The 20,287-nt window shown below is 33.7% G+C and overlaps 1 protein-coding gene across 2 annotated transcripts in view; it reads right to left on the reverse strand.

Annotated features, from left to right (window-relative positions):
- CLINT1 (clathrin interactor 1) overlaps nucleotides 1-20,287 on the reverse strand; it is a 59,066-nt gene that overhangs the window by 14,926 nt on the left and 23,853 nt on the right. For both annotated transcript variants that reach the window (XM_027970460.2, XM_027970459.2), the window contains exons 2-7: nucleotides 11,455-11,559; nucleotides 10,823-10,919; nucleotides 9,237-9,345; nucleotides 8,130-8,294; nucleotides 4,990-5,167; nucleotides 1,222-1,468 (exon numbers count right to left, since the gene is read on the reverse strand). In XM_027970460.2, coding sequence (XP_027826261.1) covers nucleotides 1,222-1,468; nucleotides 4,990-5,167; nucleotides 8,130-8,294; nucleotides 9,237-9,345; nucleotides 10,823-10,919; nucleotides 11,455-11,559 — 901 coding nt within the window. The remainder of the gene's footprint in view (nucleotides 1-1,221; nucleotides 1,469-4,989; nucleotides 5,168-8,129; nucleotides 8,295-9,236; nucleotides 9,346-10,822; nucleotides 10,920-11,454; nucleotides 11,560-20,287) is intronic.

Below are 20,287 nucleotides of genomic sequence, written 5' to 3' on the forward strand. Positions count from 1 at the left end.
GAGTAACTTTTCAAGAACTTGAGAGTTCAAGACATCTGTTCAGCAGTAAAAGAAAGTCAAAAAGCTTATATACTACAAATATAAAATATTTTTGGTGTGACATACATTCAGGCTGTACTACAAATTTATATTCAAAATCTTTTAAGATGAAAAAAGTTTCAGTTTATTGTTTAAAAAATATATACAGGTTGAATGATTTTCCCCATACAACCTGGAATGAATTCTCCATATGACAACCATCATGTATTTGGGTTTTAATTATGACTACCAAATCTTAGAGTCCTCAGTTAACTAACTGTATCCACAGCAGGGGAAAGCTAAGACCACAAAGAAATAACAGCACCATTTCCCCCTTTTAACTGCAACTAAAGTTGAGTTATAATTTTGAATTTTGAGGTTTTCATCAGATCTATACAGAGGACAGTATGAGTGAAACACCAGAAAATATTTGGGAAAAGTTGACACAGTTCTTGCCTAGCTTTATTTTTAGAGTCACCTGCAGTTCACAGAAAACATTAGCAAAATATTTTCCGTAGGCTACATTTGATGAGAAGGTACAAACTGTGAGAACACTAGGAGGGGTATAGTAACAAAACAACTATTTAGCCTTTTGGGGTAAACCTCCCTCTTTGGCAGACTTCTCCCCAAAAGACTAGCTTGCAGTCAGGTATCTGGCGAGTGGATTTCATCTCTTTGGTGGAAAAAAAACCGATGACGGTACATGAAGTAATGCTGCTACTAATCAATACTGGCCACAAGGCAAATTAACCTCCCATCACAGGCACCATCCCTGTATTAAACAAGACCATTTCCCCTATAAGCTTGTCATATATACACATTGTCATTGCTTACAACTTTCAAACACTACCACGTTTGCCTTAATGAATCTGGCACTTGGCACCAGTGGTAGTGTCTAGTAGGAAATAAAGGCACTACATTCTGATTCACAACTTTTCCCAAATGAACCAAGAGTGTCATTACTATTTCCACAGAAAGTGCATAGATAATCTTTCAGCAACTGGACAGGTTTCTTCCTCCAAAGAGATTTCTTATTATTAATGACTGACTAATATATGCCAGTCACTTCACTTCAATATATGCCAGATGATCTATAATTAATAAGATTACCTAGAAATGCCTGAGACTACGAATGCAATAAATCTAAAAGTAATTTTTTAAGAATAAAGTTGTGTATAATGTGTAAACTTGTGCCATTCGCACCTTAAGTGAAGACTGAGGTGTATGAGTTGAAGCATTCTGATCTGGACTTGCTTTGTCCCCCGTGTAATGTGCTGCTGCGCCAAGATCAATGGTTTTGGAAGGATTTGCTGTGCGCTTGTGTCTTGTGGTGGTGGTCTCTGTGGCCTGTGTGATATGGATATGCTTTGTCGTCACAGTCTCCTCTTCATCTTTGAATTCACCTTTGGGAGATCTGCCTCTTCTTGCTTTCTTTTCCTCATCACTGTCACTAAAAGATATTTAAAATGAAGGAAAATAATAAGACAAGGGATTATTTTTAAATGGAGCCTTCAGTGATTTGAGCTAAAGAATTTCAAATGCAGTCACTCCAAAATTCTGTACTTTGACTTACTTGACAGTGATCAAGACAATGTTATCTAAGCTATCTGAATATGATATGTGTGCAGTGGGGAGGGGAAGTGGGAACCCATCAAATTCCCCAGGTAAGACTAAAACACTGCTACAAAAAAGCATTTACATAAATGTGTACAAACAAAAAGGCCTGAAATAATTCAGGTGCTTATTTATTACAGATTTAAAGTTTAATTAAAAAATAAAATAGCTGAATTATTATCATATCAGAATCAACTAATGAGACCCTGGGAGCTCAAACAACTGCAAGTTACATTTTCTTGAAATGGATTTTGTGCAACAACTACAGTTTCATTTATATAATTCTGTCAGTGACTCTCATATACTAAGCAAATATATAATAAAATACTATAATTTCAATGAATATCTTCTAAATATCATCCTATCTGAATTCAAATGATTAAACTCTCATCTGTAAATGCAGAAAAAGGAGATAGTGCACTTTACAACAACTGTGCTCTAATTTACTATATACAGAATCAGGAGATCAAACTTTTACAAAACTATGAAAACTGTTCTACAGAAAATTTAAATGTATTTTAAATGTTTTGAAATAATTCTTTTTTGGGCACATTAAAAAAAAACCAAACTTCTTTTCCTTAACAGTGTGAAAGTAAAAAATAAAATAAAAATGCAGAATGAGTAAAAAATGCATATTTCATATGCCACGAATAGAAAATGTCAGCAATAATGTATTCTCCAGTAATGACGTATTGAGGGTTTTTTTTTCTGGTACAAGTAAGACAGAGAGAGAAACTACCTGAAATATGTTCCATTACCTTTATTTCTTAATTTTAGAGTAGGTGGTTTAAATTATAAATATTCTGAAATAAAATACTTAAAATTCTCCTTAAAATTATGAGTATTACTACTGATACAAATTAACTAAGACTAAAGCAATATCGACTTAAATATAAATCAGTTTGGAGTCTGTATAAATCAAGAATCAAGAAGAATGACTTCCCACACTGAGTAAACGGGTTAAATATATTTTTATCTACAAGCATTTTAAGGAATCTACTAGTTCTGATTAAGTATTCAAAAGCCCTTGTCACTAACTTCTAAGCAACAAATGACCTGAAGATTCCCATCATCAGTACTGTATCTAAAACTGAAATTTCTTACCTTTCTCATGTTCAATTTGATTCCAGAGCAAGATAACTTCTTTACAAGTTGAGAACAGAAACCTGACTAGCACACAATGAAATGGAAGCTTCATATATGATCAGTGTTCAAGAATTTCTAAATATAATGATGAACGAAAAGTCTGAAATTCTGATAACATGCCGAAGAGGTCCCATGCAACTTTGTCTAAAAATCCATTCTTCTCTCACAAATACTGCAAGATATAAAGTCCCTAGCGTGCTCTTTAGCTACTAAAACAAACAACACACACTGAATTTTCACTCTTTTAAACCTGAATACTCAAGATTTAGGAACTCTAACAGATCCTGTCTTAGAGGCAAACATGGAAAAAAAAAAAAATCAAGGGAGAAACAGAAAGAAAGAAAAAGGAATAGGAAGACAAAGCAAAACAAAGAAAAACTGAATGTGGAGGGCAAAGAGAAAGTAATAGAACGAGAATGTACATAGTTAGATCTCTAACCAGCCTACCTACCTGATTGCCATACTTCTTCAGAATATAACAAGAGAATATGTGGCCATTATGTTTTCTAAATCAAACCAAAAATGTAAATGCTAAGGCCACAAGAACACTAATGAGGGAAAAATAGCACAGAGTATTTGAAGTAGGCATAATTTTCCAAAGTTCAACTATTTATTATTACTATATGCATATACTTTCAGTATAAAAGAGCTGGAAATCTAGTTGTAAAATATATTCAAACTATTAAAAATAAATTCTGATTCTTCAAAGACCATATTCCATAAATAGACAGGAATTCCATAGATGAACCTTAATAGTTTCAAAATTGTATTTTTATTTCTTTTTCATGACCCCTAATCTGAACTGTCAAAGAGTGTTTTTAATAAGAGAAAAAGAGATGGTACTTAAGTTAAATGAACTCACTTGAAGTTGTGGTTGCATCTCTGTGTAACTTTAGGCAAGTTCCACACAGATGATTGGGCCTCAGGTTTTACTTCCAAAAAATAAGGGTAAAATCCTTGCTCTAGACTACCTACTAGCAATATGGTGAGACACAAATGACAAAGATCTTATAAAACTTGCTTTGCAAATTAAACGCTATATATTTTACCCTCTTAACTGGCAGAAAGACTAATTAATAGCTATCCTGATAGGTAAGAACAAAAAGTGAATGCTAAAAAGTTCCAAGTACTAGTCTATGTAAAACTAAATACAAATACCCCACCATCAGAAAATAAATCTATAAAAATACCGGTACTATGTGAAAATATTTTAGCTCAAAAATCAATCTGGATTTTTTTTTTTCTGGTATACAGTGACACATAATTTAAATGAAATGTCGCAGAAAGAATTAAATTTCAACCCCCTTAACTTCTGTTTTAAACCTAATATACTAAACTTCACCATCCCTCAGCAATACCTTAGGTCCCTGGATCATCAGATGCTCAAGTACAAAATAAACCATCAAAGTTCTTACTGGAAAAAAAAATCCAATTAAATAGCCTGAATAAAAACATATAGGAAATGTGATCACATTTAGAAATAAATGGACATAGACAAGGAAAATGTGCCAATACTAAGTGCAAATAACGTCTGATCTAGCATCTTATAAACAGCTATACTGTACACATTATGTATGTATGTGTACACACACACACACACAATATATGCATAAATCAGCATATATGGAAACTGGAACAATACAGAGAAAATCTGCATGTCCTGGGAACTGCCTGGTCATCCAGTGGTTAGGACTCGGCACTTTCACTGCCATGGCCTGTGTTCAATCCTTGGTTGGGGAACTAGACTAGTATGTCCCTGTGCAAGGACAAGAGTTCACAAACTATTCCATATTTTCACACAAGCACTTTTAGGAGAGTGAAACTACTCTGTGTGGTTCTGTAACGGTGGATACTATGCATTTGTCAACTGCACAACACTGTGAACCCTAATGCAAACTGAAGAGTTTAGTTAACAATACTGGTTCTCAATTGTTAATAAATGTACACATGAATGCAAGATGTCAGTAACAGGAGAAAGTGTGTGTGTGAGCACGTGCTTTTACTCAGAGAGGTGGGATTATGTGGCAGCTCCCTGTACTTCAGGCACAATTTTTCTATGAAACTAAAAATGCTTTAAAAAATAAAATCCATTAAATAAACAAACAAAAGCTGCATTTCAGATAATGCCAACACTCAAACACAAAAACCCAAGACCCACCTGAATAAATCTAGTACCCTTTCCCAGAGACCCAGGAGACAAAGTGTTAATACCTGCATCTTTCTGGAGAGTCTTCTCTATCTTTCCTCCGGAACTTGCTGATGGTGTCATCAATTGTGCTTCCAATTTTATCACTCAGTTCACCTAATTTATCACTGAATGGAAAAGCACTCTTGTTTTTATCCCACTCCTCATCCCATTTTGATTTGGGCTCAGGATCGTATCTTTCACCTATATAAAGCATTAAAAAGAGAAGCGAGTGTAAGGACATTAAATTCAAAAGGGGTCTATAGTCCTTATTTCTGAAGCTTTTCCTCATAATAAAATAGTTTTCAAAGGAAAACAGAAAGCTCCCACAGTGCTGAATCAACACAATTACAGCAAGGCACAGCATGTAGTGCCAGTCATTAAGTGGCAGGAATGCAGATTCAAAAGCTTTTGTTTATGAAAACTTACACAACCTTAATGCAAAGCACAGCATATCCAGAAGTTCTTAAGCGCTGTTGAAAGGAGTAGAAGAAAACACAAAAACCAACACAGGATGTATAAGCAAAAGAGAAATGGAAATCTTTTCGTTTTTATGTGGTTTTGTGGGGTTTTTTGTTTGTTTTGGCCATGAGGCACGTGGGATCTTAGTTCCCTGACAGGGATGGAACCTGCACTCCTGCAATGGAAGTGCAGAGTCTTAACCACTGGACTGCCTGGGAAGTCCTGAAATCTTTTTATTTTTACAGAAGTCACTTACTGCATTATATTTCATTCTCATCTCTTAATGGTTTTTCATTTATTGGGAAAGTATCTGGACAGCAACAATCTCTTAAAAGACACAAACTATAGGAAACACTATTCTGAATGCTACATATCTCAATATAGTGTAAAGACTCATAACTGTCATTCTTTACTATCAAACTAGAAAAATAAATGTCTTTCATCGCCTGGGAAAGCACCTTTCAATTATTTTAAAAAGAAAAGAATATTCTAACTACCAAAAACTATACAGACTAGAATGATGAAATATGCTCAAGTGGTTCAGAACAGTGATGATCTATAACAAACACCAAGTCCAAACATATGCTGGGACTGGCAAAACCTAGGGAGCCGCTGTGTGAATTTGTGAACTGAGTCAGTAGATCAGTGGAAAAAAGCCCCCAAATCTGTTTTAGTCCTTGTCCTTGAGGGCCTAGAGGAGAGATAGGAATTGTAGGCATTAACTGGAACCTTTTCCATTTCCATGTCCAAACTTAAGAGCCAAGAGTAAAATGTTGGAGAAATCACGTGAGGTTAAAAAGAAGAAAAGACTGAAAACTAAGGCAGGGTGCAGAGAAAAAGAAAAGACCAATGAGAAACAGCAAAATAATCAAAAGGTGGATAACTGAGCTTTTATCTTAAAAGTTGGTTAACAAGTTCGGATGGCATACATGCTCATTGGAGATTGAACAAAATCATTTTGTTGAATTACTAAGTAAAACTACAGAGCAAAATTTTCTGTAAGAGGTAGAGGATTTAAAAATATGTCTACTAAATCTGAAAGTGATCACCAACTTAAAGAGAACATTTTCTAAACAAAATTTAAGCCAGGATGGTATTATAAAAGTGAGTAGCTTTCCAACAATGTATATGTACACTTTAGTAACAATGTGATGAACTAGGCATTGAAAAAAACAAGTTTATAGGAAAAAATGAAAAAAGCACATGAAAACTAAACTGATTAGCATGATAAGCATCATACTAAGAAAGTGTCAAAGAGACTGCATATTGGCAAAGACATTTTCTAATGTCAAAATGAAAACCAGGTAAAATAGTTACAAAGTTGACTACTTAAGTCTCTGAATAATACATATAGCATTAAAAACAACGTATATAGAAGCCAATGCAGATACACAGGACACTGAATTCTATCTCGAATGCAAATGCTGTAATTAGTTCACTCTGAAGTCTAAAAACTTATTCAATTGTCTAAATGCATCTAATTATATATTGCACTGATTTAAAAAAGGACTACTAGCAAGTAGAATGCGGAAATGAGTGGCAAATAGCTATTTCTGCTAAAAACCACATTGATCTGCTAAAGCTACCTTGAAAAATCTAAAGAATAGAGTATCTATTGAATATGTGGGTAAAAAATTAAAAGACTTACTTCCCTAAACAAGAACTCCAAAATATATTTATGTAATTTATTTGAGAAACATTTTTGCCAATTCAAGGACTGACTTGTATGTGATATGAGACATAAAAGGAATTTTTCTGCCATTAGAAACATTAGCCTATTAAGTGCAGTACTTTTTCTTTAATGGCAAGAAAAGCAGAGGAGCAAAAGAGTGAAGATATTTTATAAATACTCACAAAGTAAGAAATAGAAGATTTTTACATGTTTACAATGAAGAATCACAAGATCTCAGTGAAATTCAAATATAAAAAACAGCTATGGTTGTGGATGGTTAGAGAGTTCCAATATGCAGCTGCTAAGTATACAAAGCATTGGCCAGTCCCTTACACAAATTGGCAAGGGACTGTCAGCATTCACAGAAGACAGAACGAGTCCAAAGGAACATATTGTGAAGCAGAGTTCTTACTTTCTGTATCTGTTTCAAGCACCTACCTAGTGACCTATTTTAGGAAAACTATATTATACATTAAAAATAAACATGAGAGATGAATGTTCTAGCTGTCCTTAAATATATTAAGAACATATATGTGACAGGCCTAGATGAAAAACTGATGGGTATCGTTAACCTTTTTCTACATCAAATTAACATAGTGCTTAATTGAGGGAGGGAATTAAGGATGGACTAACTTGCAGCTCTACTTTTAGCCAAAAATATAACTAAACTGGTTTTGAATTAACAGGATGAATCTCCTGATCAAACTTTTTTTAATTGCTCTAAATGGTTAAGTTAGAGGAATCCTTTTCTTCTCAGAATGGGAACTCCAAGAGGAAAGGACATATATCTATTTTATTCTTTGTATGTTAACTCAAAGTTTGGTCATTCAATAATGCTTAATGATTAAAATCATATTCTCGAACCACAAAAGTAAAAAAATAGATCCAGAGGATCCAAAGGAAACAAAATGAGTATTACATACGTCTTAGTATCATATATATTCAAAATATCATTTTTGTCTTCTGTGATTCTTAAAATATACCCAAGAAGCTAAACTGATGTTCAGGTGCTAATCTGTCTTTGATACTCACTGTATCTGAATCCTCCAACACTGTCTGAGGAAACCCCAACATATTTGTCTTTGTTCTTCTTGGCTTTCTTTCGCTCTTCACGAAGCCTGTCATCATCCTGGGCAAATTCAACCAATTCTTTCACCTTCTGGCGAATATTTATACCCTGATCCTTGCCATGCTCATCTGTGAGGATGGTAAGGGAGAAACAAAACCTTAAGAATTCAGTTAATATGTATTACACCTTTTAACACACACGCAAAGACATGAAAATTTCAATGTAAGAAACCACCTTCAATATTTTTAAATTAATAAAAAGAGGCAAACTGTGTTACTGAATTTTGTCTTTTCCTCATCAAATCCTAAGTCTTGAGAGGCAATTCTGGCTTATAAGAGCTTGCAGAAATGAACTAAAAAGGAGCACAGATAACGGTGCCATGCAAAATCAATTAAATATCCACTAAAAATGATTACTAACAATAACTATACAAAAATGGACTAATATCCAAAAATGTTTTCTCTTTCTATAGTATTTTAACAAAACAAAATCTACATTTTAATGACTGAAAAGCACCTAAATGCCTTCCTCTCCCCAATACAAGTTTGAAAACACTAATTACCAGGATTTAGTATAGCTGAAAAACTGAAATTTTAAAGTGTTTTCAACTGGGGTACACTACAAAATGAAATCTGGTTCATTCTGTATCCTCTTTCACATTCAAAACACACTCTGGCCTTGCTGCCTTTGCACAGTAAATATTATTTGGTGGGAGGAAAAAAAACCCAGCTTCAAACAGATGTGTGTGTTTTGGAGCTCTAACCTTTTCTTCCCATATGATTAAAGCTATTCCTTTATGGACACCACAGGGGACCAGTCTCCAGTGCATATTTTAATATAAACCCGAACACTCATGTTGTGTTGGTTCTGTTGTTATTAGCCAGTCTTTTCTGCAAGTTCTTGTCTTCACTAATTAATACTCTAGGGCCCCACGTCTTGGATTCTGCACTCGTCACACAACCAGCAACAGTCACATTCTAATTAGAGCAGAGAAGCTTCTAAGCTGGTTCAGGTGACTGACAACTCCAACTACTGTTTTAATTTGCTTATAAGGTTTTTCTATTGCTCACCTACAAAGTGGTAATTTTCCAGGGATCGCAAATCATAAATGTGTTCTCTGGCACTTGTAACAACACGCTCTGATCCATTCCTTATGAGGTAAGCTAGGAGCAGCAATGACTGTAAAAATACAAAGCACCAAATGATTTAACGAAATAAATTCTGGTAGAGCTCTGGTAAATAGCTTAAAAAAAAATAAAATCTAACAGCAAATAAATAATCTGTGTGTGTGTGTGTGTGTGTGTATGTGTGTGGGGGGGGGGCTGGGCGGAGGGCGTTCTTTACCATACATTAGACTTTAAGTACATTTAAAACCTCGTATTTTCAATTTAGAGTTCCTCTTACACCAAGCATAATAAATAATTATAAAATGTCCACTGGATACATGTGTCAAAAGATTTTTAAAAAATTAGATGTTAGGAAAAATCTGAATGTATGAGATAAATGAACACTAAGCTTTTAGAAAGCTGATTCAGTTTTACTGTTAGAAACATTAGTTTAAAGAAAATAATTATTTGGTAATTATATGATCTCACAGCACTTTTCCCAAATAAAATTTAACTTGGGAGGTTTGTGATGTGGCTTTTGTTTAAAAAACTTGCTACCAACAAATATGAGAAAAAAACATTAAGAATTTCTTTTTGAGATGATGAAAACTGTTCTGATTTAGACAGTAGTAACGACGCACAACTTTGTGAATGCACTAAAAATCACTGAATTCTCAATTCTAAACTTTGTTTGGAACAAACCTCACATAAAGATGATTAGACCTATGAAAATCTAGTTAGGCTGGAGAATTGAGGGACAAAAAACTCATCTGAGCAGGAATTTATTCTTTAAAAAAGTAGTTTACTCTAGAATTATTAAAACAAAACCCTCTAATTATAAAAAATTAATTTATAGGAATTTAAACTATTTCATCACTACTGCTGTACAAGCTAAAGAAATGACAGTAAATGTTTTCAGAAACAAACAACATCAAAAACATAGAACTAAATAAAGCAACTAATTTTTAACGCTGAAAGCCAGAAATGTTACTTTTAAAGTTTCATATATGAATATTATAATGACATTTTGGAAAGCATAAAAAAACGTCGCAAGCAGCAGGAAAATATAGTGGAGGTGGAAGAACCGATTACTATCTTGTTTAGAATTCTACACTATATGATGAGATCAGAATTAAATGAAAGGAATCTAACAGAAGAGTACATATATGCAAGTTTTAAAATGTTAGAATTTTAATGATTTAGAATTTATTATATTTAAAAATGACACATTTCTGGTGCACAATACTCTAATACTACTGGAAAAGTTTTATGTAGAGATGACAAATGATATTAGAGGGTGGTTTTTATCTTAAATGCTCAAACACTAAACACAGATACTACTATAGATTCATTACTTTCAATATGCTCAAATATATGAATAGCTGTTTATGGTGACTAAAAAACACAACTCAAATAGCAAATCAATTTTTTATCTGTTTTAGAATATTCTATTCTAGGATTCAGTGTCCATCATAATCACTTCTGTATGTACACTTTAAAATTTCACGTCTTCTACATGTCAAGTAATAAACACAGACTAATACCCATACCTTATAAACTCTTCTCCAATTCTTTTTGTTGTCTTTTAACATTCGTGACCAAAGCATGTTCATAAGTTCTGGAAATTGTTCATACATAAAGGTAGCCCTGAAAAAAGAACAGTTTTCCTCAAGAGTTTGTAGTATGTTGATTTTGACAGTAGATGGCAGGCTTGTTCTAAGTTACTGTATTTTCCTAAATAGCTTTAAAAAATAAGTTTAATTAAGAAAAATTTAGATATGGTACCTTAAAAATGTCTATTTTATATAGTATCTAGCACGTAAATCCCACTAATATCATATTTCATAAGCCCTTCATTCAGTGGCATAGTCAGCCAGATGTTTGTCAGGAAAAAAATTTCCTAGTTTTAAGTCATTTTATATGCATTTGTCAAAATTTTACATAGTTAAGCTACAGGAAGTCTCTAAACTTCATTGAAAAAGAAAAATTTTGTTTTACTTTATTGAGCTAATATTTAGGAGGAATGGATCCTTATAAAATTTCCTGCACTGATATCAGAACGATTATATGCAAAATTTACTATATCTGGCAGTTGAACAGTTTAAAACTGAAAGCAAATTTCACATTTCTCGGTAAAGATAGTTGCATTCTTTCTGCACCGCTGAGTCAAATTATCACTTACTTGGCAATCTCTCCCATGAGTTGCCCAGAAGGTCCCCAAGGATCGTCATTCGTTGCTTCTCGAACCTTAGACTCGATCTCTGAATAATTCATAACCACATTGGTGCTGAAGACAAAAAAAATGCAAGCACATACACACAAAGATTAGCATCAAAACTGAGAAACACATGAAAACTTAATAATGACACTACTGGGTGTCCTAATGAGATACCTCTACAGGGTGGGAAAGAAAACATCTTTTGTGCACAAGCTACCCTTAGGACACTATATAACACATTTAAGTTATATTTAGGAAGATTTTACTATTCCATTAGCCTTCAAGAATATAAATGAGAGATTACATTAGAGCTGGCATAAGTCCAGTAAAAAATGGCTTTAGGTCAAATTAAAAAGGAAATTGAACATGCTAAAGTCTATTATAAAACTAACTTGTCAGTTTGCTGACCAGACCTGGTTTACATTCAGTCTTAGGTTCCCTGTTTACAGAAATTCTTTAAGTTAATGAGCAAAATTATGTAGAAGCTGAATGTTATTTATACTGTATTTAAATTAACACACAATAAAAAAATCAAACATAACACTAAAGATGTCTAGAATCACTATGGATTTTAACTGTAATCCTTGCCTTTTTTCATTTACTGTACCACATACATTTTCTATGTCACTGTAACCCTTACTTTTAATGGCTACATAATATTCCATCAGAGGATTATATGACAATGTATTTAATTTTCACTTAAGACTTCATCAGTGGTCCAAAATATGGGTTCTAGGAGACAGGGAGATCTGACTACAATTACTTTGTGATCTTTAGCAAAATTATTTTACTTCTCTTAGTTTTCTTAAATGTAAAAATGGGAATAAGGAGGAATACTATTTACTACCTCAAAGAGTAACATATCAAATGGTATACCATGGTACAGTGTCTAGCTAATATCCCCTATTAGAATTTTAAAATATTAAGTAATATTTTTATAAGAAAGAACTACCATTGAAAAAAAGCACCTTACAATTAAGATATGAGATGGCAAAACATCTGGTTGTTAAAAAAGAATTTCTCATGCTTAAATGGATTTAAGAATTCAAAAACATCCTGAGGAATAAATACTTTGAGAATGTGACATACTGCAGTAGTGCTCATTTGACATAGAGAGCTCCAATTATTACACAAAAAATTATTGTAACAGATGCCTGTGAATTTGGTAATTCAAATCTTCCACTTAAAACTGAGTTTTAGCAATAATCAAAAAGTGAGAATTTGTTAACTGCTACGGGCAGAGACATTACTTTGCCAACAAAGGTCCATATAGTCAAGGCTATGGTTTCCAGTGGTGACGTATGGATGTGAGAGTTGGACTATGAAGAAACCTGAGCGCCGAAGAATTGATGCTTTTGAACTGTGGTGTTGGAGAAGACTCTTGAGAGTCCCTTGGACTGCAAGGAGATCCAACCAGTCCATTCTGAAGGAGATCAGATTTCTTTGGAAGGAATGATGTAAAGCTGAAGCTCCAGTACTTTGGCCACCTCATGCGAAGAGTTGACTTACTGGAAAAGACTCTGATGCTGGGAGGGATTGGGGGCAGGAGGAGAAGGGGACGACGGAGGATGACATGGTTGGATGGCATCACTGACTCTATGGACGTGAGTCTGAGTGAACTCTGGGAGTTGGTGATGGACAGGGAGGCCTGGCGTGCTGCGATTCATGGGGTCGCAAAGAGTCGGACACGACTGAGCGACTGAACTGAACTGATGGGCTTCCCTGATGGCTCAGATGGTGAAGAAGCTGCCTGTGATGCAGGAGACCCTAGTTCGAAGGTTGGGTTGGGAGATTCCCTGGAGAAGGGAATGGCTACCAACTCTAGTATTCCTGCCTTGGAGAAACAATTCCCATGACAGAGGGGCCTGGTGGACTATAGTCCATGGGGTCACAAAGAATCAGACACGACTGAACAACTAAACATGATGTGACAATGACATTAGCTATATCTATCCCACTTTTGTTATATGGTTTTTCAGTTATCAAAAAAGTTACATGTTTTAAGTAATGAAGTTTTGTTAATAACTGGCACTCAAATCTCTCACATATAAACTTCAAATTTATTACAAATAATTAAATTAATAAACAGTACTAGTTCAAATCTTAAAGGAACCATTATGTATAAATGACTTGCCAAATCACAAAACTAATCTGGCTTCTAGGTTTACATTCAGAATTCAGTTCTATTAAGGTAGAAAAGTGAAATTCTATTACTTTCTTTCAAATCTTAGAGAAAGCTACACTGGTTTGATAACACAAATACAAATTATTTCCCTAGCACTAAAATAAATCCATGGTCTCTACTGCCTCTTTAAAATTTAAGACTATTAATGAATGGACTTTTATAAAAACCTAGTAATCATTCTATTGGCAATTTTATGTATAAATATAAACATAATTTTTTTCCTAATTTTTGCTAACAGTGGAACCAAAATAAAATCAAGGCAGCCAATGGCATATTTGCAATTTAAGATGCCACAAAATAACAGATTTCAAAATGCTTTTGTTTATCTTACTGGTTGAAAAGTGCATGCATTAGGGAGTTAATAGTGTCAATGCAGTGTGGGAATGAACAATAGCAATTAGGATTATAATTCATCCAAGAATTTCATGACCAAGAAAGCACTTGAAATTGTTTGCACTGTTTAATTTGTTGAAGAACGAGATGAAAAGAGTTAATCTCTAGTCCATGTACATGAAATATTTTTACAAGAGCCTTCATAAATGCTGCAGCTTTCAGAACACTACTTTCCTTGTTCGAGTTACAAAAGCCCATGGGTCAAATGAGAAAGGTCCTGTTTCCCTAACCCTTCACAAGATCCTTAACTGAAGGCCTGTGTGTTTGAGTGCTGTGTGTTCAAGAGGAAGAGGTGGCAGAAAGCCAATAGCTTAAGAATCTCCTATTTCCTTGGTTGAAAAACAATGGCAACTATGTAAAAGGACAACTTGCCATTAGAATACACTCACAATACAAAATGGCAACAATATGGAAAAATATGGCAACAATAGTAAGAAAAAGTAACAAAGTTAGAAAACTCCATGAAAAGTATCAGGTTCTGTTTTGAAACCATTTTCCAATGAAACCATTGCTTTTCAGAAACTAAAACCACTCAGGATAAGATCTAATGGCATCAAGAATTCCAAAATGAAGTATTTTAAAGCTACACTTAATTCAGGAACAAATGTAAACTAAAACAAAATGACACCGTATAGTTTGGCCTTATTCCAGGTTATTTAAAAATAATTATTTCTAAAAAGGTAAAAATAGCGTTTTGATCCTTCCCGTCCATGTTTTCTATTGCCCCCAATCCACACCCTGCCCATAATTCTAGCAACCTTTTTAAGAAAGGAAAAGAACTCCCTGCTTTCTCCCATAAATGAAAAGCTAAAAAAAAAAAAAAAAAAAAATCATGTCCAGATGTGAAAGGAAAACACAGCTAGCTTAATTCCTAAAACTTACCACTGACACAAATGTTTTAAGAATGGATAATTTGGACACTAGAGGGGGATCTCTCATCAGTTTTTTAAAACACAGAAAATTCAGACAAAGGTTGAGGATCCACTCCACAAACAAAATTACAGGAAATTACCAGGGAATGACCATGTGCTAAAGATTTTTACCTTAAAGCAATACAGAACTACTGCTTTTTATAAGGATAAAACCCACAATTGAAATCAAACCACTTATACACTTTCACATTTGCTCCTTATAACATCCCAGCATTAGGATACAAGACTGACTACCAGTCTCCAAGAGGAGTACTTAACTCTAAACAACCCAGCACTGCACTCAAATCACTGGATTTTCAATTTCCAACTACTAACAGTTACATCATCAAGTCCTCTACATACACTTCTATGGCTATATGAACAGTCAATATTCAATTAAGGTCTAATATTCAGTTATTCAATTTGTAAACAATTAGTGTTTATTTTGGCTCTCCTCTTTATTCCCCATTTTCTGCTTATTTCACTGGTCACTACTGATAAAATACCACATTATTTTACTTGGTAATAATTTTGGTCCAGGGTTTAGAGGCAAAATTGGTTGAAAGTAAAAGCTAAAATGGAGTTTTGACCTACAGATGGTCAATGATTCTTCCAACGTCCTTAAAGAAGAATCAGTAAAATAACAGACAAGAAAAAACAGTCTTATGGAATTTTTTTCCTGCCAAAAATTCAAGAATATTCTTTGCTAAAACAAAACTACAAACCAAGAGAAAAGGTAAAGTATGGGTATAATCCAGTCCTAACTGCTAACAAAGGATAATGAAAATTGAAACTGATTTAGTAAAAAGTCTTTTTCCTAGCCTGCTTTTTAATTTTACCTTTAAAAAATGAAATCAAATGGGTCCATATTTTTAATAGTTTCTACTTTTTGTTTCAAAGTTACTATAAAGACTATTCATTCTGAGTTCAGGAGAAAATATTTAGCAGTATTTTCTATTAGACGGTTTTCAGTTTGTGTTTTTTCATACGAACATCCACACTTACATACATAAGAGAGTCAGAAAAACAGAGGCAGAGACAAGAGACAAAAGCAGCATTCAAACTAATGGTTTTAAATAATGGTTTTTTTTTTTTCTTCAAACTATTTTCTTTTTCCCATATTTTCCAAAATTTCCCCCATGAATATTATATTGTAACAAAGGGGAAAGTATTAAAATGCCATTAAGAATACAAATGAGTACTATATCATCATTAGCAACATTTTAACTATTAATAGGCAAATAAGCATCATGGTAGATCAAATGAGTATTATTTGTACTTCCAATGTCGGACTGAGCGATTGAACTGAACTGAACTCAACTGAATGTCTTATTATTATCAGACTAATAATTGCAGCAAACTAGTAACTACACATATGTATGTACACATCCTAAAATACGTATACCGAATGCTACCTGTGTAAAACCACAGGGATCAACTTAGGTACCCAATATTGAAATTAACTTGCTTTTAAAAACACTATTAGAGAAGAATGATTCTAGATATTAAAATCTATATTTAAAAGTGACCTCTCAATGCCACAAATTTCAGAATATACTTTTATGATATAGGTAAAATTATCATGCTCCCTTTAAAATATTAATCTTTTTAAAACATTAAAAACAATAACATACTCTTAAAATAAATACTGATAAAAGACAGTTTTCTCAGGTAACAAGTTACATAAGCCAGGAAAATCTGTTCCTTTTTAAAAATGTTTCTAACCAAAATAGCAGGGAAATAATTTTAAAAATACTTGCTCTAAAAGCTAGTTAATGGACCATGTGACATTCATTTTTCATCAGGGGACGATGGTCTTCACCACATTGCCCTTATTTGCAAGCTGAACAATTACAGGTGCAATACTCATATTTTAAAACCAAGTTAGATGTTACTACAATCCTGTGAGTGGTATCAAGTTTATGGTCAATAACCAAGAAGTCTAGTACTCCTAAATTCGACAAATACATAACTTTCATTTTTATCAAAAAATCTTAATGTATAGAAGTGGGGAGGGGAGGTGGGAAAATTGGTTCATCTACTTGGCTGGGTATTTGCTACCCATTTAAAAAAAAAAAAAAAAAAAGCCCTTTCTGGATCTGAAAATGAAACACAAAGCACTGAATAATGTCCTAACACAAGTAATGGTTCAGTACAGAAATTAATGCTGCTAAAGCCGATATTATCATGTTTGATTACATAGCATCTTAGTTATAAAATAGCTACAATGCTAAAACAAAGAAAAAAACTACAGTACTCCCTCCATAAGAAAACTAGTAAGTTAACTATTGAAAACTACCGAAGGAAAAAAAAAAAAAAGAGAGCTACCGAAGAAACAAAATAACAAGCTCAATGCTTTTGCCACTTTCTCTGCAGCGCTGCCACTACTAGGGAAAGTCCCTCTACCAAAAAGTAATTTAAAGATTTGAGAGAGGAGGAAGGGAAAAATATTTAATAGCATCTCTTTAGTAGAGAAGTTTAAAATGTAACCCATTTCCTATTATGCCATAATGCTATAGAATCAGAGAATTAATAATATCACCTAAGCTAAAAGTCTACTAGTTAATATAGTTTATATGTAAGATGATATCACAAGTTACGCTACAAAAAGAACTAAATGCTGAATTAATATTTTAAAAATATATTCTTGGTCATGGAAATTACATTTCCTTTGGTTTTACTAAAATTAAATACAAACAAACCAGTTAAAAGGAGGAAACCAATGTACTCCTCTCTTAAACATACATATTCTTAAAAGCCATGTAAAGAAAACATCAGTTTAAATAGGAAATAACTGAGACTGAAGACATCTAAAATCTGAGGCTCTGTTAACCATGCCCCTGCAGTAACAAGATTTCAGAAAAGAATAACCAAGCTACTTTTAAAAAATTACCTTATATCAATCTACTTCCACTTATAAATATGTACTGACAATATGCTCATGTGCATATTATTTATGACCACTTATTTACACAGTGGACTATGCTGATTATGTACCTTCTGTTTTCCTTTTCATTTTTCAAGAGAAGAACATTAAAATGCTAAAATATTTAACCTGCTACTTTTAAAAATAACCAACAAGAATAAGAGGCACTGAAATATTATATCTCATTCTTTAGCTCTCACAGTCAAGAAACATTAAAACCAAATAAATATTAAATAGCAATTTACCAGGTTTTATTGAGGGAGGAAGGGAGTCCCATAATCATTTTTAAAGCTTCTAACTTTTAAAATAATTCTAGATACTTAAAGATCAAGTTATGAAGATCATACTATAGCCAGATACTGAATACATTTTAAAAATATGGCACAGGCAGAAAAACTAAGTCCAAAACTCAAGCAGTCTGCCTATATGACATTAAAACCACAGAAAATGTATTAATGTTCAAAAACACCATATTAATTATTCTCTCTCCACATAGTACTAGGTAATATAAAAGTTGTTGTTCAGCTGCTCAGTTGTGTTGCGAGCCCATGGACTGCAGCATGCCAGGCTTCCTTGTCCTTCACTATCTCCCAGAGCTTGCTCAAACTCATGTCCATCAAGTCGGTGATGCCATTCAACCATCTCATCCTCTGTCTTCCCCTTCTCCTCCCACCTTCAATCTTTCTTGGAATCAGGGTCTTTTCCAATTGGTCAGTTCTTTGCCTCAGGTGGCCAAAGTATTGGAGTTTTCAGCTTCAACATCAGTCCCTCCAATGAACATTCAGGATTGATTTCCTGTAGGACTTACTGGTTTGATCTTGCAGTCCAAGGGACTTGAGTCTTCTCAACACCACAGTTCAAAAGCATCAATTCTTTGGTGCTCAGCCTTCTTTATGGCCCAACTCTCACATCCATATATGACTACTGGAAAAACCACAGCTTTGACTAGACGGACCTTTGTTGGCAAAGCAGTATCTCTGGCTTTTTAAAATGCTGTCTAGGTTTGTCATAGTTGTTTTTCCAAGGAGCAAGCATCTTTTAATTTCATGGCTACAGTCACCATCTGCAGTGATTTTGGAGCCCAAGAAAATAAAGCTTCCATTGTTTCCCCATCTAATTGCCATTAAGTGATGGGGCCAGATGCCATCATCTTCGTTTTTTGAATACTGAGTTTTAATAGAAAAGTACCCCTGATATACTTTTAAAAATTGTAATTAAGTTGTAAGAAAATTAAGGACTATATACTTTTTTTTAATCAAAAGCTATTATCACATCAATCCTACTACCAAATTCTTTGATGCATTCTGAGTGATGCTGGCCATCAATTTCAGTAACAGTTCAGACCAGTACTATTTTGAGGTTGGAAAACTGAACTATAGAACTTTAATCACCTGTGGTGTTTTCCTATTATTGAACACTGTTGATAGATACAGCTCAATATTCTTATAATCTTAACTCAAAATTTTACACTGCATTTTGTACTACATACAGATAAAGTGGAAGGATAAATTCTACAAAACTATTTTCTATATAAGTATTTTTCATTGCAGTGGCATGGCGGGGGGGAGGGGGGAGGGCAGGGAGTAGCATGAACAGAGAACAAATGAAGCACTACTTTGAAGGCAGAAGAAGCTACAGAAATAAACCCCTAACATTGTTGAAAGATAAACTGAAGGACTTTGGGTATAAAAATGCAGACTCCTGACAACCTCCCAAATTCAATCAAGAATTAACCATCCTCTGCATATTATACTTCCTCAATACAAGATTACCAATATTTAAATTAACCAAATTATATTTCTTAGGTAAGCAACTTTTGCATGGCAGAACATGTTCCATCAATTTCTTCCACTGATTCCATATAGATTTGATTGTGTCATCAATCCAAGTTACTACCAAACCCAATGTGTTCCTCTTTAAATATGTATAAAACTGCTATTTTCTATCTGTGAATTTTACAAGGCTCTGCCACATTCAATACCAATACTAAATACAGGCTTTCTGTGAGTCGTTTTTCACAAAAAAGCTAAGGTGTTACCACAGCCCGAGAGCTGGAACACAACAAAGCTGAGCTGCAAGATGGATACCAGTGACTGACTTAGCTAAGTGACTAGTTTCCACACATGCAAGTCAGATTTGGATCATAAAAAAATTAAACATTATTTCCTGTTAACAAATCCTCTTTAGGAAGAGTTTAAAAACTCAAAACTCTGAAGAGAAAAATCTATCAAGACTCTACTGTACTTTAGAAAGAACGCTTACAACAGTAGGAAATGTAATGCAAAAAAAATTAATCTAAGAACTTTTATCAGTAACTGACACTAACCAATTTATAATGTACTATCTCTTTTAATCTCTAAAAACACCCATTACAGATTTTCA

The sequence above is a fragment of the Ovis aries genome, chromosome 5 (assembly GCF_016772045.2).
Source record: "Ovis aries strain OAR_USU_Benz2616 breed Rambouillet chromosome 5, ARS-UI_Ramb_v3.0, whole genome shotgun sequence".
Classification (NCBI taxonomy): Eukaryota; Metazoa; Chordata; class Mammalia; order Artiodactyla; family Bovidae; genus Ovis; species Ovis aries.